At 42.2% G+C, this 19,235-nt stretch overlaps 1 protein-coding gene across 2 annotated transcripts in view; it reads right to left on the minus strand.

The window, feature by feature from the left end:
• Positions 1–19,235, minus strand: part of nipbla (NIPBL cohesin loading factor a) — a 32,887-nt gene that overhangs the window by 4,399 nt on the left and 9,253 nt on the right. The window contains exons 9-44 of one of the 2 annotated variants that reach the window (XM_049578676.1): positions 18,002–18,092; positions 17,491–17,712; positions 16,988–17,236; positions 16,713–16,888; positions 14,031–14,244; positions 13,712–13,888; positions 12,249–12,422; positions 11,792–11,953; positions 11,593–11,699; positions 11,402–11,488; positions 10,907–11,138; positions 9,681–9,832; positions 9,508–9,588; positions 9,197–9,297; positions 8,904–9,033; positions 8,716–8,798; positions 8,145–8,277; positions 7,609–7,752; positions 7,410–7,496; positions 6,888–7,108; positions 6,669–6,771; positions 6,370–6,468; positions 6,015–6,161; positions 4,063–4,197; positions 3,840–3,938; positions 3,634–3,687; positions 3,430–3,538; positions 3,192–3,322; positions 2,902–3,042; positions 2,690–2,783; positions 2,308–2,462; positions 1,994–2,084; positions 1,574–1,747; positions 1,252–1,442; positions 838–945; positions 119–319 (exon numbers count right to left, since the gene is read on the minus strand). In XM_049578676.1, the coding sequence (XP_049434633.1) occupies positions 119–319; positions 838–945; positions 1,252–1,442; positions 1,574–1,747; positions 1,994–2,084; positions 2,308–2,462; positions 2,690–2,783; positions 2,902–3,042; positions 3,192–3,322; positions 3,430–3,538; positions 3,634–3,687; positions 3,840–3,938; positions 4,063–4,197; positions 6,015–6,161; positions 6,370–6,468; positions 6,669–6,771; positions 6,888–7,108; positions 7,410–7,496; positions 7,609–7,752; positions 8,145–8,277; positions 8,716–8,798; positions 8,904–9,033; positions 9,197–9,297; positions 9,508–9,588; positions 9,681–9,832; positions 10,907–11,138; positions 11,402–11,488; positions 11,593–11,699; positions 11,792–11,953; positions 12,249–12,422; positions 13,712–13,888; positions 14,031–14,244; positions 16,713–16,888; positions 16,988–17,236; positions 17,491–17,712; positions 18,002–18,092 (5,055 nt within the window). Of the gene's footprint in view, positions 1–118; positions 320–837; positions 946–1,251; positions 1,443–1,573; positions 1,748–1,993; positions 2,085–2,307; positions 2,463–2,689; positions 2,784–2,901; positions 3,043–3,191; positions 3,323–3,429; positions 3,539–3,633; positions 3,688–3,839; positions 3,939–4,062; positions 4,198–6,014; positions 6,162–6,369; positions 6,469–6,668; positions 6,772–6,887; positions 7,109–7,409; positions 7,497–7,608; positions 7,753–8,144; positions 8,278–8,715; positions 8,799–8,903; positions 9,034–9,196; positions 9,298–9,507; positions 9,589–9,680; positions 9,833–10,906; positions 11,139–11,401; positions 11,489–11,592; positions 11,700–11,791; positions 11,954–12,248; positions 12,423–13,711; positions 13,889–14,030; positions 14,245–16,142; positions 16,889–16,987; positions 17,237–17,490; positions 17,713–18,001; positions 18,093–19,235 lie in introns of both variants that reach the window. The other variant, XM_049578675.1, reaches the window with a different exon arrangement.

Genomic DNA, 19,235 nt, shown 5'->3' on the forward strand with positions numbered 1-19,235 from the left:
CTGGAAAATGTGTAAAAAAACACAAAGTAGATTTTGACTTGGCACGTTGTTAATGAGGAGACACCACTTCACACCGAGCAGTGCCAAGACGTGTTGGGATAAAAGCAGGTTTACTCACAGCACTGTCATCGAAGAGGTTCAGCAGCGAGATGAGGAAAGCCCTCCGGTGCTGCCGGTTCCCCCGGATCATAGTGAAGAGGTGCGAACAGAGTGCTGAGTGCGTCTCGTCCTGTCTGAAACCTCTTATGATCGTCCTATGAGATGACTCGATGGCTTGCTGCAAGTTGTATGACATCTTCATCCCAGCTACTGCCTTCATCTGCAAAAGAATATGTTGTAGGGAAAGTGTTAAAAATTTGGCTTTTCACACAACTGCTGAGACGGCTGCTGCTGCCATGAGAATGTGCCAAAAATAATTAGACTAAAATGTGTTACAGTACTTTCCAGAGCTTCATAAGTTACATCTACATTGTAAAGACGGAAAAACTATTGAATGTGTATGAATTTAACTTCCTGGTTTCGGACTGGCCTGCATAAGCTCTCAGGTCAGTTGCTTTAAATATATTTTTTAACCACATTAATATAAAAGTCATCTTGCACATTCTTCCACCAATGCGAAGGTGTAGCTGGATGTCGATCATTCAGTACTGAAAGTTAATAAGCGAGTACTCAAACGCTAATTCTTTATCCAGGTACAAAGGATTTAACTAGCTCAAGGTACCTGTGTGGGATTAAGTTGCATCTTGCAGCAAGGTTTCAGAATGCAACCATCTGAAATCCCCTCCCCTCTCCCTCCCTCAAGTTTTTAAAGCTTGACAACACTGAACACAAACTCACATGGATGAATCCTGTGTACTTCTTGTCGATCTCCACCAGCTGCTGGTCAGCTTTGTTCCTCATGCTGGGCTCTGGGTCTGTTCCCATCGCAATGAGGTAAGGTACACACTGCACAGACAAAAGAGATGTGATATTTATACTTCTGTTATCACACATTTTAATTGAGGGTATGATTATGTTACAGCACTTAAAATAATGAATGCTGGTTATTTTTTCGGATTTAAGCTGCTTACACAAACAAACATTTTCACAAACAAATGGATAAGAATAAAAGTGTGGATATGATGACCAAACAGAAATACTGATATCACGATATCATGTATCACCTATATCCACCTATATCTAGCCCAATTCTAGGACATATCACTTACTAGAGGTGGGGTAGTTTGACAGCTTCTGGCGCTCACGTCTTACCTGTACAGGATGGATGAGACCCTGGTTGAGTGTGAGAGCTATGACGTTGAGAGCAAAGTGCCGTACACTGGACTGGGTGTGGAAGAACGCCTCCAACACTTGTTTTAGATAAAGCTGCATGATAGAGCTGCTCATCCCTGAAGAGATGTCTCCCATCTCCTTTAGATCCTCCTGCTTGGACAGTTTCTTCCCTGCAAGGATTCAAAATATGAATTCATCAATTACTGGCATTACTGATGGCGCCAACTATCAAAATCTGTATGCTGTCAGAGGACGTAATGCTGGAGTGCGGATCAAAAAGCTCTTGAGCAATAGTGCTTACATTCTCTGTCTGCTTCCTGCATCCGCGTGTCCTCCTCCTGCAGGTATGTCTGGAGGTTTTTGAGGATCTGGATTTTGAGGTTGATGGAGGAGGCACTGTCAGCCAGGATGCCGTTGTACAAGGACTTCACCTCAGGCATAAACATCTGGCTGGGATGCATGATCACAAGGAAGCCTGAGGGAAGAAAATAACAAACAGCATGTAAGAACAAGCAAACAGTACATCTTCCTCAGCATCATCTCCACCTGCTGGGGCAGGAAAATCTGCTTACTACTGCTGTCCTGCAAGTTGACACTGTAGATCAGTGACTCAGCAACATCCCATGCTGTCAGTCTTTTTTAACACTCATTTCTGCACACGATAAATACTGTGAACTGTACATTTGTCAAACCTAATAACATTTCAAAATGCTTTTCTTGCCTAAGCCGATGATGGCTTTGGTCTTGACCTCCTCGTCCTCATGTTTGGTGAAGTATATCAGCAGCTCAAGAACTTTCTCCTTGATTACGACCTGTACACAAAATACACAGACACATATTTGTGAAGAAAGGGTACATTACCCATTTGTTACAGCAGCAGTAAAGGTGGTAGAGCGATGGCTTTGTTTTCATATCTGAACTAATTTCTGTAACTTTACTTGCAACACTTTATCTGGCAGTGAGAAAAAAACAATACTAGCCATCACAATCTTGTCGCAGCTGGTAAATATTTTGAAACATGGACTGTAATCTTACCTTGTTGGTGCCCTTGAACTCCTCCAGATCGAAATCAAAGTGCCGGGCCAGGGCACCCACAGTGAAGAGCGATCGCAGCAGGAAAGGCTTGTTTGCTACCAACGTCGTGCTGTTGGGATCCTCCTGATGCTGAACCTTCAGCTTGTTAAGTGCACCTGGGAAAAAGAAAAAAAAAAGTTATTTCTAAGAGAACCTAGATTATTATTGTGTCTACTCACTTCTAAACTGACACACTGTTTGGACATACAGTTGAAATACAAGCTATATTTCCTTGTCTTAGAAAGCGACAAAGGCAAGACTTAAAAAGCTCAACACATCAGCCTTCTGTCATCCTTGCAAAAACAGTGCACACAATATGACTGTTGCTAACTGTATATCTCACCATAGAATCTGTTGAAGCAAGCCCAGACGAACTTATAGTTGTGCGTGACTTTGTTGACAACAGCTCCAAGACAGCTCACACAGTGCTGCACCACCTGGAGAAAAGGAAGGAAGAACATCATATCATCTCTGTAACAACACTGATGACACTATACATTTCAAAGAGCAAACTTGATTCAACTTAGAAATTTGTAAAAAGCCACGGCTACGCACCGTCATGCCATATTTGATGATGAGCTTCATGAGGTCTTCTTCAATGGTGGCGAGGAAAGTTTCACTGGGGTGCTCCATCAGAGGCACCACAAGCTCCAAGATCTTCGCCACGTTACAGATGACCATGAAATCATTGGCAGTCTGCAGGGGAAACAATGTAACGGTGATTACTGGGGAAGCTCTGATGGATCAGGTGTTTACCGTTTACTTTTCCCCACTGATGAGCAGGATCAATAAGATTTAAGTGTTTATTATCAAAGAACGAAATAGATTAAGTATATACAACTTACGTTACACTTTGTAGTCAGGTAGGGTTGCATGGTCATGGCGTGTTTGACCATGAGCTGGGCCCTGATCTTGCTGAACAGGTACAAGGTGGTGATGCACGCCACTAGCCGCGTTGAGTTTACACCTTTGTTCTCTGCAGAGAAAATTAATGATATAAGTTTCTTACGATAGTTTAAAAAAGAAAATCAGCTGCTGCATTATGACACAGTTTAAGTTGGTGTCAAATGATAACTTGTGTACCTGCAAGAGACTCCTCATATTTGAGGATGTGCTCCACCAGATTGTCAACTAGCTGAACACAGGCCTTTTTGGCTGGCTTATACGATGCATCCTCTTCAGACTTGAGAAGCTAGAGTAACAGAGACAATGTTCATATTAAAAAAGGATTTTGACATTGCTATATCTCCTATAATGTGAAGCCCCGATACAAAATCAAATACTTACATTCTGAAGAAGCTGTTCGAACCAGTCATAGCCGGTATCTCGACATGCTGCAACCTGAAGAGGAAATCAGACGTGAGATTAAACATATTATGGCCAAACTTCCCCAATGGATAATAATGATACGGGGTGTAGGTTGATGACAGATTTTGACTATTTGTGGAGATTTATTAGGGGATACAACAAATTGGTGAGTCACTCTAACTTACGACATCAGTGATGTTGAGGATCTTTCTGGTCATGGTCTCTTTGTCATGAGCTGGAGTTGGAGTAAACCACAACTTCTGGAATGTCTCGTTCACCAGTTTCTAAAAAGAGCACAGGATCACGTGTCTTTAGTTTGGATCTATACTTTGTACTATCTTTCAAAGAATGTTAAAAGAATGGGAGTCACTAATACTGTGAGGAGAGAAAGGTGCAGTCGATCCATACCTTGATACCTTCCTCATCATTGACCCTACGGATCATCCTCACACACATCTCAGTGACCTTACTGAAGGTTGGCTGCTCCAGACAGATGTCTCTGAGGATCTTGATCACCCGTTTTCTTACACTGATACCAGTGTCCTGTGAAACAAAACAAATTCAATTAATATAAAAGAATGTTTTGTAGGCATTTTGATCATCTGCAAAAGAAACATCTACATAAGGTGCAATAGCTTTTTCCTGCCAATAGGTGGCAGCACAAGACTGTAATGTAGAGTGAACTCCTTATGAACCCTCCTGAGCATTTCCATGACAACAGGCACAACAATTTCAATGTTCACTTGCAGGAGCTGAGTGAAAAGACTGAGTAGAAAGCTTGTGTGTGGGACTGCATGTCAGTATCAATAGATTATATTACTACGAACATCACAATGATCTGAATTAATCCTGCACACTATGACCTGGCTCCTTGTTCAATTACCTTTTATCTTTTTTAAGCCAACACACAACATCCAAAATGAACCTTTCTAAGCAAACTTTCTTCAAACTCAAGCCCTGCGGTGCTTTTTCATTTGAACTCAGTGACAAGAAAAATTAGCCTTCCTGCCCGACTGGAAGAAGTGGCCCCACTCATCCTATTTGCATATGTGTTAAACATGCACATGCAACAGCGGCTCCATTTCCATACTAGTTTCACACTTAGTTTTTAAGTTTAAAACAAATTGCGAGTGGCAGGGAAAAAGCTGCTTTTCCACAGATGACAATCTTGATGGTTAAGATCATGAAAGCAGAGTTAGGACTGCATGATTATGGCCAAAATGCAAATCATGATTACTTGAACCAATACTGCAATCACAATTATTCATTGATTTTAGGGACAAAATATTTTAATTAACAAATCTTTGCATCAAAATAAGACTTTAAATAATGTTCTTCTTCATCTGAATTTAGTGCATCTTCTAAAAGCATAATAGAAATAAAATTGTACCCAAAATATAGGTTACCAAAAAATAAATATGCCGTAACAGAATGCAATCAAATGAAGTCTGGGATTATTGGACACATATATTTCAATCTGTCTATGAGAGCTGGGTGGATATGTATCAACCACTGTACCTTTTTTTTTTTTTTTTTTTTTTTTAATGGTACTGAGATGCGCTGTGTGTCACTGTTAAGGATGTCTGAATTGACGCTTGACAGGGCAGGGATTCACTGAGGCAAATTTAGCAACATTATTCTTCTTGGTCTTCATACATTAATCATACTGCATATTGTGGTGCTTCTTCAGGTAGTCTCCTAAATCCAAAATAGTTATAAATAACTGATGATGATGGTTGATAAACGATGACTTTTGTTTTGCTCTTCTGCAGTCACAACATTGAGGAAAGTTTTTCTTAGGCTGCCGCTACAGTTTGCACAAACAGCAGCGTGAGAGCTCATCAGAAGTGGAAGTTGGCTATTTATGAAGTGCATAATTTGTGTGTTTTCTATGAGCAGAAAACGCATTTTAAACATCAATATCTCACTTGTGATTAATATTCGATTAATTGTGCAGCCCTAAATGAAGTGACAAGACATTGTCAATGCAACACATCAAGTTAACACCAGTTAAGAAGATACAGCAGCGTATGTTCTTGTCAAATGTTCTGTTCTAATAAATCATATTTCCAATAGCAGCATCTCTTGTGGTGTGGAGCTGACAGAATGAGACAATGGACCCAAAATGCATGGGCACGTCGTGCAAACAACTGTGCAGGTTGGTGGGGGTGCTCAGTTGTTTGGGGAGCACTGAACCAACACATCGATACCGATACATAAACATCTTGATGACTCAGCATTCAATAACATCATTGCAAACAAAGCTCATCAACTAACACAGTCATCGGAGAAATGGACAACCTTCACATGTACAGTTCATACAGGGATAGTAAGACCTCACAACACAATAATCAACTTACCAGTATCCTCTCTATGAGCATGTCATAGTACTGCTCAGTGAGTTGGGGTCTGCTGAGCACAAATCTGCCCAGCAGCTCTACAGCTGCCTCTCTCACACTGGTAGAGTTGTCCATCAAACGACCATGGACGCCACGCTGCATGTCGGACTGCAGAAGTACAGAGGATTGTGTCAGTATATTACACAGGGGGGAAAAAAAGACCACAGCATAACTTGTGTATTTAACAGTATAGCATAGAACAGGATAAGAATGTGCAGGAGCACAAGTTAAGACAGCTCACACCATCTAAGGTATGTAAAATTAATGTGCAAGTCAAGCATGATGAAATGTCTTTAAAACACAGATCCTAACATACCCTTGCCAGTATGCTGGGATCCACAGCCACAACCTCGGACAGACATTTCATGGCTTTAGTCCTTACAGCGATGGCACTTTCCCCAAGGACTCGCAAGATCTATAAAACCAATAAATACACCAGCCGATGATTACACAAACAGACTCTATATTCAGTTCAACACCTCACAAAACATAGATGAAACAGTGAGCCCTAACATCACACGACTTTAACTGTGTGAATGACTTATAGACGATTTTATGTTGCTGCTGTGAATCATTAAAAAGGCAATGTTTACGGTAATAATATTCAGATCTTACCTGTGTTAAATAAATATCAAAGCTCTGGGCGAACGGCCTCATGGAGGCCAAATAACGCACAATCAGACAGGAGTCCTCATAGTCCACAGTGTCAGAGTTCATTCTGGAGGGGAGGGGCAAAGACGACCAGTGTTAGACGATTTTACAGACATACAACCAACAGTGAGACGAACTGAGAAGATGGATGTGAGAATGAGTGATATGGAGTATAGTGCTTACTTCAGTGTGGCAAAATGAGCCGGCGTGGTCTTGATGATGTTACGCAGGAACTTCTTGCGCTTCTCAGCACGCTGCATAATTTCACCAGTGGTCTCCATCTCCTTGGCATGTTGTGGTCCATCTGATGAGTCCTCATCCTTCGGATTCTGGTTCCGCATAGACTTCTCAGCCTCTGTGGTGGCGTCTCTGAACCACTGGGCAATGTAGAACTTTCTGGCAAACTAGAGGACAGAGTAAACCTCAGTATAAGATTTACTGTAGCTAATTCAAGGAATATAACTATTCATTTAAAGTAAAATAAAATAAATGAAACAATAGTCCCATCAACACATAGTGATACTTCAAGCCGGTACTGTTATGTAAGCCTTTGATGTAGCCATTAATTCAGAAGAAAAAGGTGGAGCTGAGTAATTTGAGCAGAAAACAATGAATTTATGACTCAGCAGATGTTTTTTAGTGTTACGCGAACATGATACTCAGAACATGCACATAGATTTAACAGCCAGTCTAATGTAAACCTACCACCAGTGAGGCGTCTGTCTCAGCGTTCTCTTCCAAGTAGTCCAGTAGAGCCTTCTGCAGCTGCTGGGTCTCATCACTACCTTGAGACTATATAATCACACAGAGAGATTGGTCCATTTAACTCATTTTTGTCACTATAATCATCAATTTATAAATTCAAGAGACAGTGAGGTCATCCAATGTGAAGTTGTTCTTCTACCTCTTGTAGGATTCGATCGATCGATCTCTGGTCCATCTTGCTGGTGACTGCGTCCTTCCTCAGGCGGGCAGCCACTGTGCCCAAGTAGTCCAGAGATGCCACTCTCAGAGCCATCTCTGTCTGCTTATTACTGAACTGGTGTACCTGATGGGAGCAGGGACAGAGCGAGAAAGAAAGAATTTTACTCTTCAGATAAAGATTTACTTTTACTTGCATGCTAAAAGAAAAAAAGAAACCACCTCATCATTTCATTAGATGATTTATCAAGCCAAGCCAATCAATCCCACTTTTGTGCCTCTTTAAGTGTTAAAATACTGAACTGCCACTGTCCAATGGTGTTATATAAAAATGACCTAAGAAACCACAACATCATTCATCAATGCAAAGAATGCCTACTACCAGAGGATGTCTTTTCCAAACAATGAGCTGTAACCTCTTAAGTGCATTTCCCAGTGTAAAAAGGGTCCCTTTTTTGGAAACACTTGAGCACAAATAGTTGCATTTCCAGTTTAAAAAAAGAGCTCTGTCATACTAACCAGTAGTCTGCCAAGCAGACTGAGCAGCAGCTCTGCAGCAGGCCACTCTGGTTTATTTACTGTCGAGAGCAGGTCCTGGACAAAGTTTTCAAACAATGGCCGGTAATCTTCTTCTCCCTGCTTGCTGCCACACCTGAGGACGGGGGAAGATGAAGAAAGTGGCAGAAGAGAAAATGGGGGGAATAATAGGAAGAAAAAGAAAGCAGAATCGAAAGCATTAATAATCAGGGCCGAGGGTCATGACGCCACCAGAAAATAAACAAGACTGTTTAAGCACTGTTTTGATAAGTAAGTCCAAAAACTGCTTGCATCTGATGCAGTTCCAGGCGTGCACATGGGGGCACATGCACACTATGACAGTGGTGGTGGTTTGATACATAACAAACTGTGGTAGTAATGCACATGACAGGCAGCAGTCCACCAAAAGAGGGAAAAGTAGTTCTTCAGCCTTTTGTCTTCAGCATTCATATGCACTGTACGTGTCTTAATAAATACTTATGGTGACAGCTTTAGGATAATGCAACATGTACATAGCATATTCCAAGGTCGTGCAGAATGGAAAGGTAATTACTTTTTGAGGAAGACTGAGAGGAAGTTTTGTGCCGTTCTCATCGCCGTCTCGTACGAGTTGGTTATCAACACATCTTGATCCACCTAAAACAAGAAAAAGGACTTGTGAGCATATTTCTGAATATGTTTGTATAAATTATACACATGCTTGCTTGCGTGGTGATTTTGTGTGTCTGCTTGCTGTCCTACCTTGCTGTCGTACTCATCAAAAACGTCCTTGTCGTTGGGGAGGTGGACCACACACTGGATCAGCTGCAGCACCAGAGCCGTCACCATCTGGATGTATAACGGCTCTCCATCCTGGTCTGAGCTATTCAGCCTAAAGATACAATGGGCAAACATACATGATAAGTAACTTTTACATTGGGAAATCTTTACCTCTGACTCAACTTTTAGTTTACATCAATGGTTGGATAATAATAAAGTCTTTCATTTGATGCCTTATGCCATAAATCGATGTCCACTCGTATCAAGTAAATTACCTGAAATTCCTGAGGGAGCGTTTGCTGGTGGGCAGTCTGGCCAAAGAGGTAAAGATCTCCTCTAAGATCAGCTGCCGATGCTTCTCATAACGTGAGAACACCTGAAGACAAAATAATAAAGGTTGTTAGACTCTATCGTCATAATTTTGTAGAGCAGTAAAAATACACGTAAAGGATGCACACAAAAAAATCACAAGGAGTTGTTAAGCTCTAAAAACACTAGAATGAAGTATTTTGTATAAAAGACTCAAAAAGATAGCTGCAAGCAGTCTTTTTAGATAAATGCCAATAAAGAATAAACAAAGACTTACTGCTGTAACTAGTTTGATGGCACACAGCTGCAGCTCACTGACATTCTCCACAAAAAACGGAGTAATTCCCATCGAAGAAACCTAGACAAAAAGGGAGAATTGCATGAATCATCATCTGGTTTGCAATGCAGTCTTTGACTTAATAAACAGCTACGATTTTTCTTAATTTTTACCTGGAGGATGGTGGTGTCTGTGAGTAGCTGGATCTCTAGGAGCTCAGAGATGTTGCTGACAATGTCACACACTTTGTTGTACAACATGATGATCACACGTTGCTTGTGTGTGGAGCACTTTGCACGCTTTGCCTTGGAGCTTAACAAGCCACCTAGATGGACAAGATTAACTCTGTTAAATCCTGCGTCTGACCATGAACTATAATTTTGAACACTAACAAACATGTTCCGTTGAAATTTCCATATGAGAGACTTTGTCCGGGCTAACAGCTTTATAAACACATTTCACACAAGTTTCATACAGGGAGTCATTTAGTTTGTTCTAGATGCTAGATGCTAGATGCTAGATGAGATGTTTCAGGCCATGTTTACACGAAAACGATCCGCTGAAAACGGAATCAGAATTCGTTTTGGTAACAGTCGCAGCACACACGGATCCGCAAAAATGACCACAAGGCTGCAGTATACATGCCAGGCCAGTAGTTGGCGGTGTGTAATGAAACAACACGTGCCTGTGCTCATGCACTTCCTTCTACAGAGCAGTGATGTATAAACAAATAAAATGGCAACTGCACGAACATTTGTCTGGACGGACGACGAGGTGGAGTTGATACAGTAAATCTACACTTTGCTGGAGAAGCGTTGCTAAATTCAACAGGGTGAGCAGCACAAACAGAGCTCAGGAGTCCGCCATTGTTGTTGTGATGGTCGACTTTCTCGCGTATGCCTAGTGACTGGAACCATAATGCACATGTGCGAAAAGTCTCCGTTTTCAGAGGAACTGCATATTGCAAGTTTACATGACAACGGAGACGCTGCTGTTTCCTAAAAATTGCACTCTGGAACCCGTTCTCAAACACTGTGTTTTCAGACACCCAAAATGCAACTGAAGTTTACCGTTTTCGGTTGAAATCGCTGTCGTATAAACAGGACCTCTGTTTATTACAGCTTTAACTTCTGCTACAGGTCATGCAATTTGTGGTTAAGGTATATACTTCCATGCAGAAAACAGTCTATGAAGTCAGTAAAAGAGAAATTTTGAAGAGATAACCCTGCAATTTCCAGACATCGGGGATCAACGACCAATCTGATAGGTCTGTCTCTCACTTAAGTTCTCGGATAGTTTTTTGAACCAACCTGATAAAAGGTTCTCAGACAATCAGACCAGGCACATACAAAAATCAAATAATGAAATAATATTAAGTTCTTTTTTCCTTTGTGCTCACCTCCATGAGGGTCAACCCTGTAGACTGGATCATATTGTGGATACAGTGTGTTCTGAAGATGGAACTTGGTGTATTGTAGCACCCGCTCTATGACGTCTTCAATGTAGACAGCCTTCGGCATGTGCGTTGAGGTCATGATGTTCAGAGCTGTCAGACAGGCATCCGCTGACTTTGTGACTCTCTCCATTATCAGGTCTCTCCAAAGTTTCTCCTCATCCTCAGCATCAAGGTCCTGAGGTTAGAAAGGGGGGAAAAAAACAAGAATGCGTTTTACAAAAATCCCCCCCAAAAAACCAGCGTTTTTATGAACTCTAGCAAAGAAATGTTTTCCAGTATTTAATTTTTTTTTTTTTTTTTTTTACTTTTGCTGCCAGTGGGTATCTTTTGATGTGTCCACATGAATACTGTATGGATTTCTGTAGTATATCACATTCTAAGCCTTTAATACTGCTGCAAAGAATATTTAACACAGAAAGAGAGAGGAAAGGAGCTCACATGGTTCATCATGGTGGAGAGCTTGGATCCATCCTGGATGTTCTTTTCCAGTATATTCAGCAGCTTGACCAGCTTGTCTGACGGGATCTACAACAACAGGGACTTTTGTTAAAACCTACATCTGAAGCAGCATCACACATCCACACCAGTCCAACTAAACATCTTTATATTAATATATTTAAAGACTGTACCCTGCTGGAGATGCCCATGGCCTTAATCTTGGCGGACTCGCTTCCCAGCTCACTCAGCTGATGTTTACCAAGCAGCAGTTCTTGAGGTATCTCATCATCATCCGCTGCTGGAAAAACCACAATGACATACAGTGAGGTTTCTGCATTTGGAGCTTCAAAACTAACCACAGTTTCAAAGCCAGTCAGCGCTGATATTTACCCATGGCAGTGAAATCCACATCCTCCAGATTCTCCAGTATGTTGTCAATGCTTGTTAAGAACCTCTTGAATGTAGACGAGTCCATCAGCTCTTCTTGGGTCAGCTTGGGTTCATATGCTTTCCGTTTCTTCTGCTTCTCCTTCATCTTCATTTTTCTGGCAACTGAGATAGAGGATGCTTATCTTAATTTTATGTTGCGGTTTGTTTTGTTTTTATTGTGCGTGCCAAATACCAACAATCTCTCTTCAAGTTTAAGGGAACTATCTGTTTTCTAAATTTCAACTTGTCGCATTAACACTGACAAGTAAAGTTTAAATGCTGTCTCTGCTTTGATATCATGTCATTCATTTAGTTTTCTCTACATGGACATACGAGCAGCACCTCCCAATCTATCAATGCTAAACACAAAAATAAAAACATAAATGGAAATGCTGTGACAGAGGACTTGAATACACACTTTCACTCATGCTGGGTGGCGGTGAATGTTCGTCAGAGGAGTCTCGGTAGCGGCTCCCTGAGCCTCTTCGGCTGTCCCGGTGCCCGCTCCTCCGATGGTCTCCTGAACCCCGGCGCTCTCTTTCCTCCATATCCCAGGACCGGTCTTTGTCTCTGCGCTGCCGCTTTCTTGCAGCTGTAGAGATCACACATTAAGAAATGAGGCCCTTAAATCTATACCAAAGTAGCACCAGCCCTTCATAGTTTATTGGTATTTTAATATAAAAATGTCTACAAATGTTCATAAATAGTCAACAGGCTTCAACTGTAAGCTCCTTTAGGTTCTCAAGTGCAGTTCCTGTTCAAAACATGCCTGACCACGGCTACTTCTGCATGAGGAAACCCCCAACAGCTGTGTTCCCTGACCAGCACTCGCGCTGTTCCTACATTTATGACAGCTACAGTAGCTTAAAAAATAGCTGAAAATAGGCTGTGCCAAGTTGAATTTAGCCAGGGCAAGACCCACCACCAGGGGTCTGATCCAGGTCCGTCCCAATTCCCTACAAGGATCAGAAAACTTTCTGTTGCTGCTGACGCACAAGTTATACAGAACCTTGCTGCTGGCCACCAGCATACTGTGACCCCTGGCACTGGGGCTTGAGCTGGCTAAATTTGAGTTGCTACAGCTGTTAAGGTGCAGACACACCAAACCGACATCAAAGAACTAGCGGCAATGAAAGCCAACTGTTCCATCATCTACGTCACCTCACATCGCCCCGTGTCAGTTGCATTTGAACACACTACACGGACTACATCCGACGGCCAAGTGGCACATACGTTCTGCGCCTGCGTGAGAGAGGGGTACATCCTGTCAGCCGAGGGGTTTCCTATCTGTTCAGCCAAGCACCGCAGCACATCCACGGACTATTGCATCCGGACGGATGCTCAATAAACCCGCTGCTTCTTCCCACTTTAACCTGAATAACAAACCAGGGCTCGGGATTCCGGTTGGATCCAAACGGAGAGCCGGGGCTAGCTCAAGGACTAGCGGTTATATTGTTGTTATATTTCACAGGACCCACATCAGCCCAGCTTTCATGAGAACACAACCATTGAGGCTTTCGACATACGGACGTAGCCGTGGTAGGTTGGGGGAAAAAAAAAAAAACTATAGAAAATGCCTGTTCAGAACGGGCTGATTGCTTGGCCTCCAGCTTTCTCAAGAACCGCTCATCCAAACAACTTCACACTCAACACTACATTTCTTTGGGTCATCTATTACCCGCTCCAAGTGTGAAGTTGATGAGATGAACAGTTGTCAAGAAAAATCAAAAGACAAACATATATAAATGCATGCAGAAATACAGACAGAGATACAACCATTTTGGTTAAATTACATTTTAAGAATAATTCTCAAAGCAAATGACCGAACTTAAAGCAACGACTAGAAGTGAGAAGAGACTAGACTTAAATAATTTGACTCACACTCTCCATTTGGGTCAAAATCGTCATCCGAGCTGACCTCAGCATATTTGGGCTTCTCATTTACAGTGCTTCGTTTCCTCTTGTTCACCTTTACCCTTTCACACAGGGGCATGGTTGACTCAATCTCTGCCAGCAGCTCTGGGGGAAGCTCCTTCAGAACCGCAGGGTCCATACCACCTGAAATTTGACAACATTTTCAAGTGATTGAAGAAAAAGGTTTTTGTTTATTTATGCGCATGGTGAAAAAATGCACAGTGGGTGTGAAAAAATGCTGTGAGGTCATCTGAAAGTAATGAACAAAGCTGCGTCTTGTTCTCACCTTTGCCAGACTTCCCTGAGGAGAGCCTGTTCTTTCCAGACTTGCTGTGCCGGATGATCCTCTGGATCTGGTCAACAGAGAGCTTTTTCAGAACCACGACAGGCTTGGGCCTCTTCTGAAAGTCCTGCACCAAACCAAGCCTCTCCAGTTTAACCTTGGGCTGTCCCCACGGTTGACTTTCATTTGACCCGCTGCCATCCTTATCACGTTTGATCTGAAAAGACAAACAAACAAAAAACAATCAGTAAAGCCCTCTGAGTTTGTCAAGTTTCAAGTTCAAACTTCATTTGAATTCACACTTAAAATTTCTGGACAGAGAAACATGGTCTTTGTCTATGGAAAAGAAAATCATGTAAGATTAAAAAATGTAAACAATGGATCAAACTGACATGAGATTGGTGATTCTGATGTTAGTTCCCAATAAAGTTCTGATAACAAAGAGTTAAAGGAATAATCCACTGTTGTCATGATGTTAGAGTAATGGTCAATACATGGTACTTTGTCAACGTTGCAGTGTTCAGCCACTTGGGGTGACGGGTCTAAACAGGATATTTAAGTTACGAATGTTTCCACTCATCAACATTTTTCATATTGGGAAAAATGTGATGAACAATATGAAATCACTCCTTACCGGCTGAAAAAATTAATTTGTTAATGGCAAGCAATCACTGGCCAAAGTATTTTACTTCATAAACAGAGCAATTAAGAGCCTTTCTGTTCCATCCACTTAATTCAGATCATCAAGTCGTCATTTCAACACTCATAATCAGCACAGTTTCCTGACATTTAGAATCTTTCTCAATTATATGCTGAAATTTTTGCATTTGTGGAAACATTTCTCAGAATAGGATTCAATCCAATCAATTCCAGCGTAAGCCATCTTTTAACAATTTCATCAAAACACTGCTTAGCCTTACTGAGAGGAACCAAGTGGAGCTCAGAGGGGACAAAGATGGTTACTATGGTTACATTTGAGTCTTCCTGACCGATGCTAGTAGGTTCGTAATCGCTCAGTGAAACTATGTTTAGATTTAGGTGGCATAGCCAGTTTAGCTATGGTCTGCCAGGACCGTTTTTATGGCAACTCCAGTTATCAACCAGGTAAACGGATACGTTTTATTGCTGGTACGCTGTGTGGATAATTAGATACAAGGGCTGTTCTGAAATATTTGCAATTAATCGAATCTTCTGTTCGTGGGCTGTCAGTGTCAGGACTTTTCAGTCCACGCACCTAAAATGTGACAATTAGCCACTTTGTTTGCATGCAGGTTGCAGTAACATTAGCCATAATAGTTAGAAGAAAAGAATACTTTGCAAGACAGCGAAGCAGTTTTTAAGTGGTTTGCCATGCTTGTAGATTTGTGATATATGCCTGTTTCCTTTAGCATATCTGGCACACTTTAAAACCAGTCCAGATGCCAAATTGGCAGTGTAATCTTGTTTGCTTAGGTGCTAAATCTGGCTACCACAGGTGGCTGCTAGTGCATCTGTGGTAGTTTGTTCCTTGTTTAAACTGATGCTGATTGAGAGCACAAAATAAGATATTGTATACTGTATATGTAAAACTGTGCTTGCCTCTTTGTTAGTAAATACAAAAATTCCCATGTGCAAGTATTTGCTCAGCACACTTAGCATGAGGCATGCTGTCATGGCATGAGGCTGGGGGCTGCATGTCTGAACACTGCATTGACAACAGATGCAGGAAAAGATGAAACAAATGAAAGCTTGACTACAAAAAGGAAAATTAGCTTTTTCCTCTCCAGTGTTTGGGCTGCATGATGCTGACAGTGAGAGCTTCAAGTTGACATTTACCTACATGAAACATCTGAGAAACAGCAGTGGAGCATTTCTTTAAGTCATTTGCTTTTGTTTACACACAAGACCAATGACTAAAAAAAAATCTACTTTTAGCAGATGGTTAGGTGTGGGTTAATGTGTTAACAGTTATTTTGAGACCAATCTCAGGACTTAACAACAGGCTTACAAATGGGAAAACAAAAAACATAAAAAAGAGTGAGCAGTGGTGTGATTTGGTTTTGTGAGATTGCAGGCAGTGAAAAGCTGAATGATTGGTAGGTGGGAAGATATTTGGTTTGGGTCAGTCCAGATCACCTTAGGGATCTGGAAGTTCTTCAGTGCGCCACTATGCCCTCCCAGGAGCTGAGCAGGGAAAGAATCTGGAAGTTTAGCACCAGAGGCAGACGAGGCTGGTTTGGAACCATCGTGCCTATTGGCGCTCCGACCAGGCTCTCCAGTGGAAGCAGCCCGGTACCTATCTCGGTCACTTCGGCAGCGAGAGTCAGGGGAGCGTCTGTCTCGACCACCGGTCTCACTCCGATGCCTCCTGTCTCTGTCAGAATCTCGGTCCCTGTCTCGTCCGTGCTCTGCTCGGTTTGATGACTTTGGCATGTCTCCCCGTCTGTCAGAGGACTTCTCATCATGTCGGTGCTTCGATGACTCTCGACCATCTCTCCTACTGTCATGTTTATCGACCCTGTTCTTGATGACTTCTGGTCGTCCGTCTGGTTTCAACCGCAAAGCTGTGTCAGAACCTTCCACTGCAGCCGGCCCACTAGCTGGTTCTTCAGGCCAGCGTTGGGCCTCAAGGGCTGGAATAGGGGCAGCCAGACAGGGGTCGAGCTGGCCATCAGCTCGGCCTGCCTGCTGGAGGTCGATGCTCACCATGAGGGGAGGGCGGCTGGCACCGTTCCCAGCTGCTGTGGCCTCTTGCGGGGTCAGTTTGCCAGCATTGCCCCCTCCTGTTGATCCACTGCCTGGGGCACCTGTGGGGCCACCTGGTCCCCCTGCACCTGGCTCCAGGGGAAAAGAGTCCTGTTTTCTCTTCTTCAGTGGCTTGTCTGTACGGAGAAAGTAGAAATTAAACATACTTGTAAAACTTTTAAAAGGTATAAATCACAACTGTTCAGCTTTTATCCATTCAGTCACATTCTACACACCTTTATCCTGGACCTCCTTGGAGCACTTCTCACTGGCCGCTTCTCGTTCTATCCTTTCAATTTCAGCAAGAGCATCCAGCTCTGCCTCGTCGTAAGGAGAACTGGGAGGCTGGAGACCACTGGCACCACCTGCTTGCTGCTGTTGTTGCAGCCGTGCTCCTAGGTTTTGCTGGAGAACAGGCACCTGCTGAAAGCCCAGTTCTGTCTCCATGTTGTCAGAGTTCTGGTCCATTCCCGGCAGAACATCACCTGAGATATGAGCAAAAACACTTTCACAGAGTTGTATTTAAAAAGGCTCATGGTTTTCAGCACTCCCAAAGGTTCTGACAAACAGGATTTTTATTTTGTAATTTAAGATATAGGTGCAGCATACCTCTTTTTACTGCTGCTAATTGATTTAATAGCAGCGAGAGTGATCAAGATTCAAACTGGAGATGTAGGAACCTGCCTAACAAAGAATTGGCGATCCAACTAAGATTAAGCCGGTCCCAAATGTTCCTTACCTGGGGTATCGGACTCATTTGACTTGACCCTGGACAGCTTGAGGGTGAGTTTTGTCGAGTCCTTGTTTGGAGAGCTTACAATGTCGTACATATCTTTCTCCTCTTTCACCGCTGAGGTTTTCTTCCTTTGCTGGAGCTGCTGTTTCTGGTCAGGTCCTCCCTCCCTTGGTGAGGGCGCATAGGGAGGTGGTGACTGCAGAATCAGCGGGGGACGAGAGCCCGCTGTGAGGAAGCAGCATCAAACAGAGAAGAAAGTTATCCTCCAAATGCGTGAAAAAAGAAAGTCCAGAAAAACAGACACAGTACTGTGATGACAATCGACAGTGCACTCTCATAATGTGCAACACTATATACAAAGATGGTCCCTAAGACTGAGATGAAAATCATTGTGGCCTTGTATCTCTTTGAGGGATAATGGCCACAAAGCATTTTGTTGCTGTTAGATTGTATTTATGAGCCAGAGATGGCTTTTTCCTATATGTATGCACTGTTCCTCTTCCAGTGTCCTTACGTTTGGGCGTTCCTTCACTCCCTGCCGGTGAGCAGCCAGACTGAGGAGACCTCAGGGCGAAAGAAGGATTCCTCATGGCGGAGTCACCCTCCTGGACAACACACGGACAAGACAGATGTAAGCAACCAGATATGAGCTTTACATTGGACTTTCAACCAAGTTTTTGTCCAACTGTTGCCACTAAAGCCAGGCCTATCAAGACAACTACTGTTGGCAATACATTTTCCCAGAAAAAAAAAGTGCAATTAACAATATCATTGTCATTATAAGGTCACTTTATGCCACTTAAGTAATGATAGTAGCATAATGATGCAAGTACACCAGGGCTGGAAATTGGCACCTGCCACCAGCCAAATGCTAGTAAAATATGCAAATGGCTGCTAAATTTGGTTCACCCACAGCCTACAGTACAAAGGTAATCTATTGCAGTAGCAGATGGACAAAAAAGTTAATTTCCAACCATGACGTACACCCTTTAAAAGAGCAATGAAATTTTAATTCCTAAAAATATTCAGACAACATAAATAAATGTGTGTGCATGTGTTTGTGTTTGTGTTTGTGTGTGTGTGTGTGTGTGTGTGTGTGTAGGAGCTGAGCCAAGCCTAAGGGGAAACTCCGACAGAGAGCAGAGAAGAGGACAGAAGCAAGGCAACCAGCAACGACAGGAAAACATGTCTCAGCATAGTATTTTCTCTGTTCTTTCAGCTCAGGAGGTGCGAAAAAAAAAACTTAGAGTCTACGTCAAAGTCTTGTAATTGTAAGGAAAGCTGTGCTTTTTATTCTGGCATCATGTTGGCTAAATTTTGGTGACATTATTATGTAAGTAAGTGCACATACAGAAGGGTGATATCATATGATAGATGGATATGACCTCAATCATTTTTGCTAATCTTGATTAAGTCAACATCATATTATTGTGACAGGCTTAAATAAAGCTTCTCTAATGAGAAAGCACTGACTCCACTGTACAGGTTCATTATATTTACACAACTAATTTTGCAACCAAAATAACCAGAATTCAGCACGATTATTTCTCACAATTCAGAACCATAATGCTGATTTAATTTAATACAAACACTGCAGCAGTGTACATATTATTCAGCATCTGTTACACGTTTTCCTTGTCTTCTGGACATCAAATAAACCAAAAAAGATTTCACCTCAAAACCAGTGTCAATTTGGAAACTTGCAAATTGAAAATATATAAAGAAACTGAATGCCTGTAGCCATTTAA

Source organism: Epinephelus fuscoguttatus, linkage group LG6 (genome assembly GCF_011397635.1).
Source record: "Epinephelus fuscoguttatus linkage group LG6, E.fuscoguttatus.final_Chr_v1".
Classification (NCBI taxonomy): Eukaryota; Metazoa; Chordata; class Actinopteri; order Perciformes; family Serranidae; genus Epinephelus; species Epinephelus fuscoguttatus.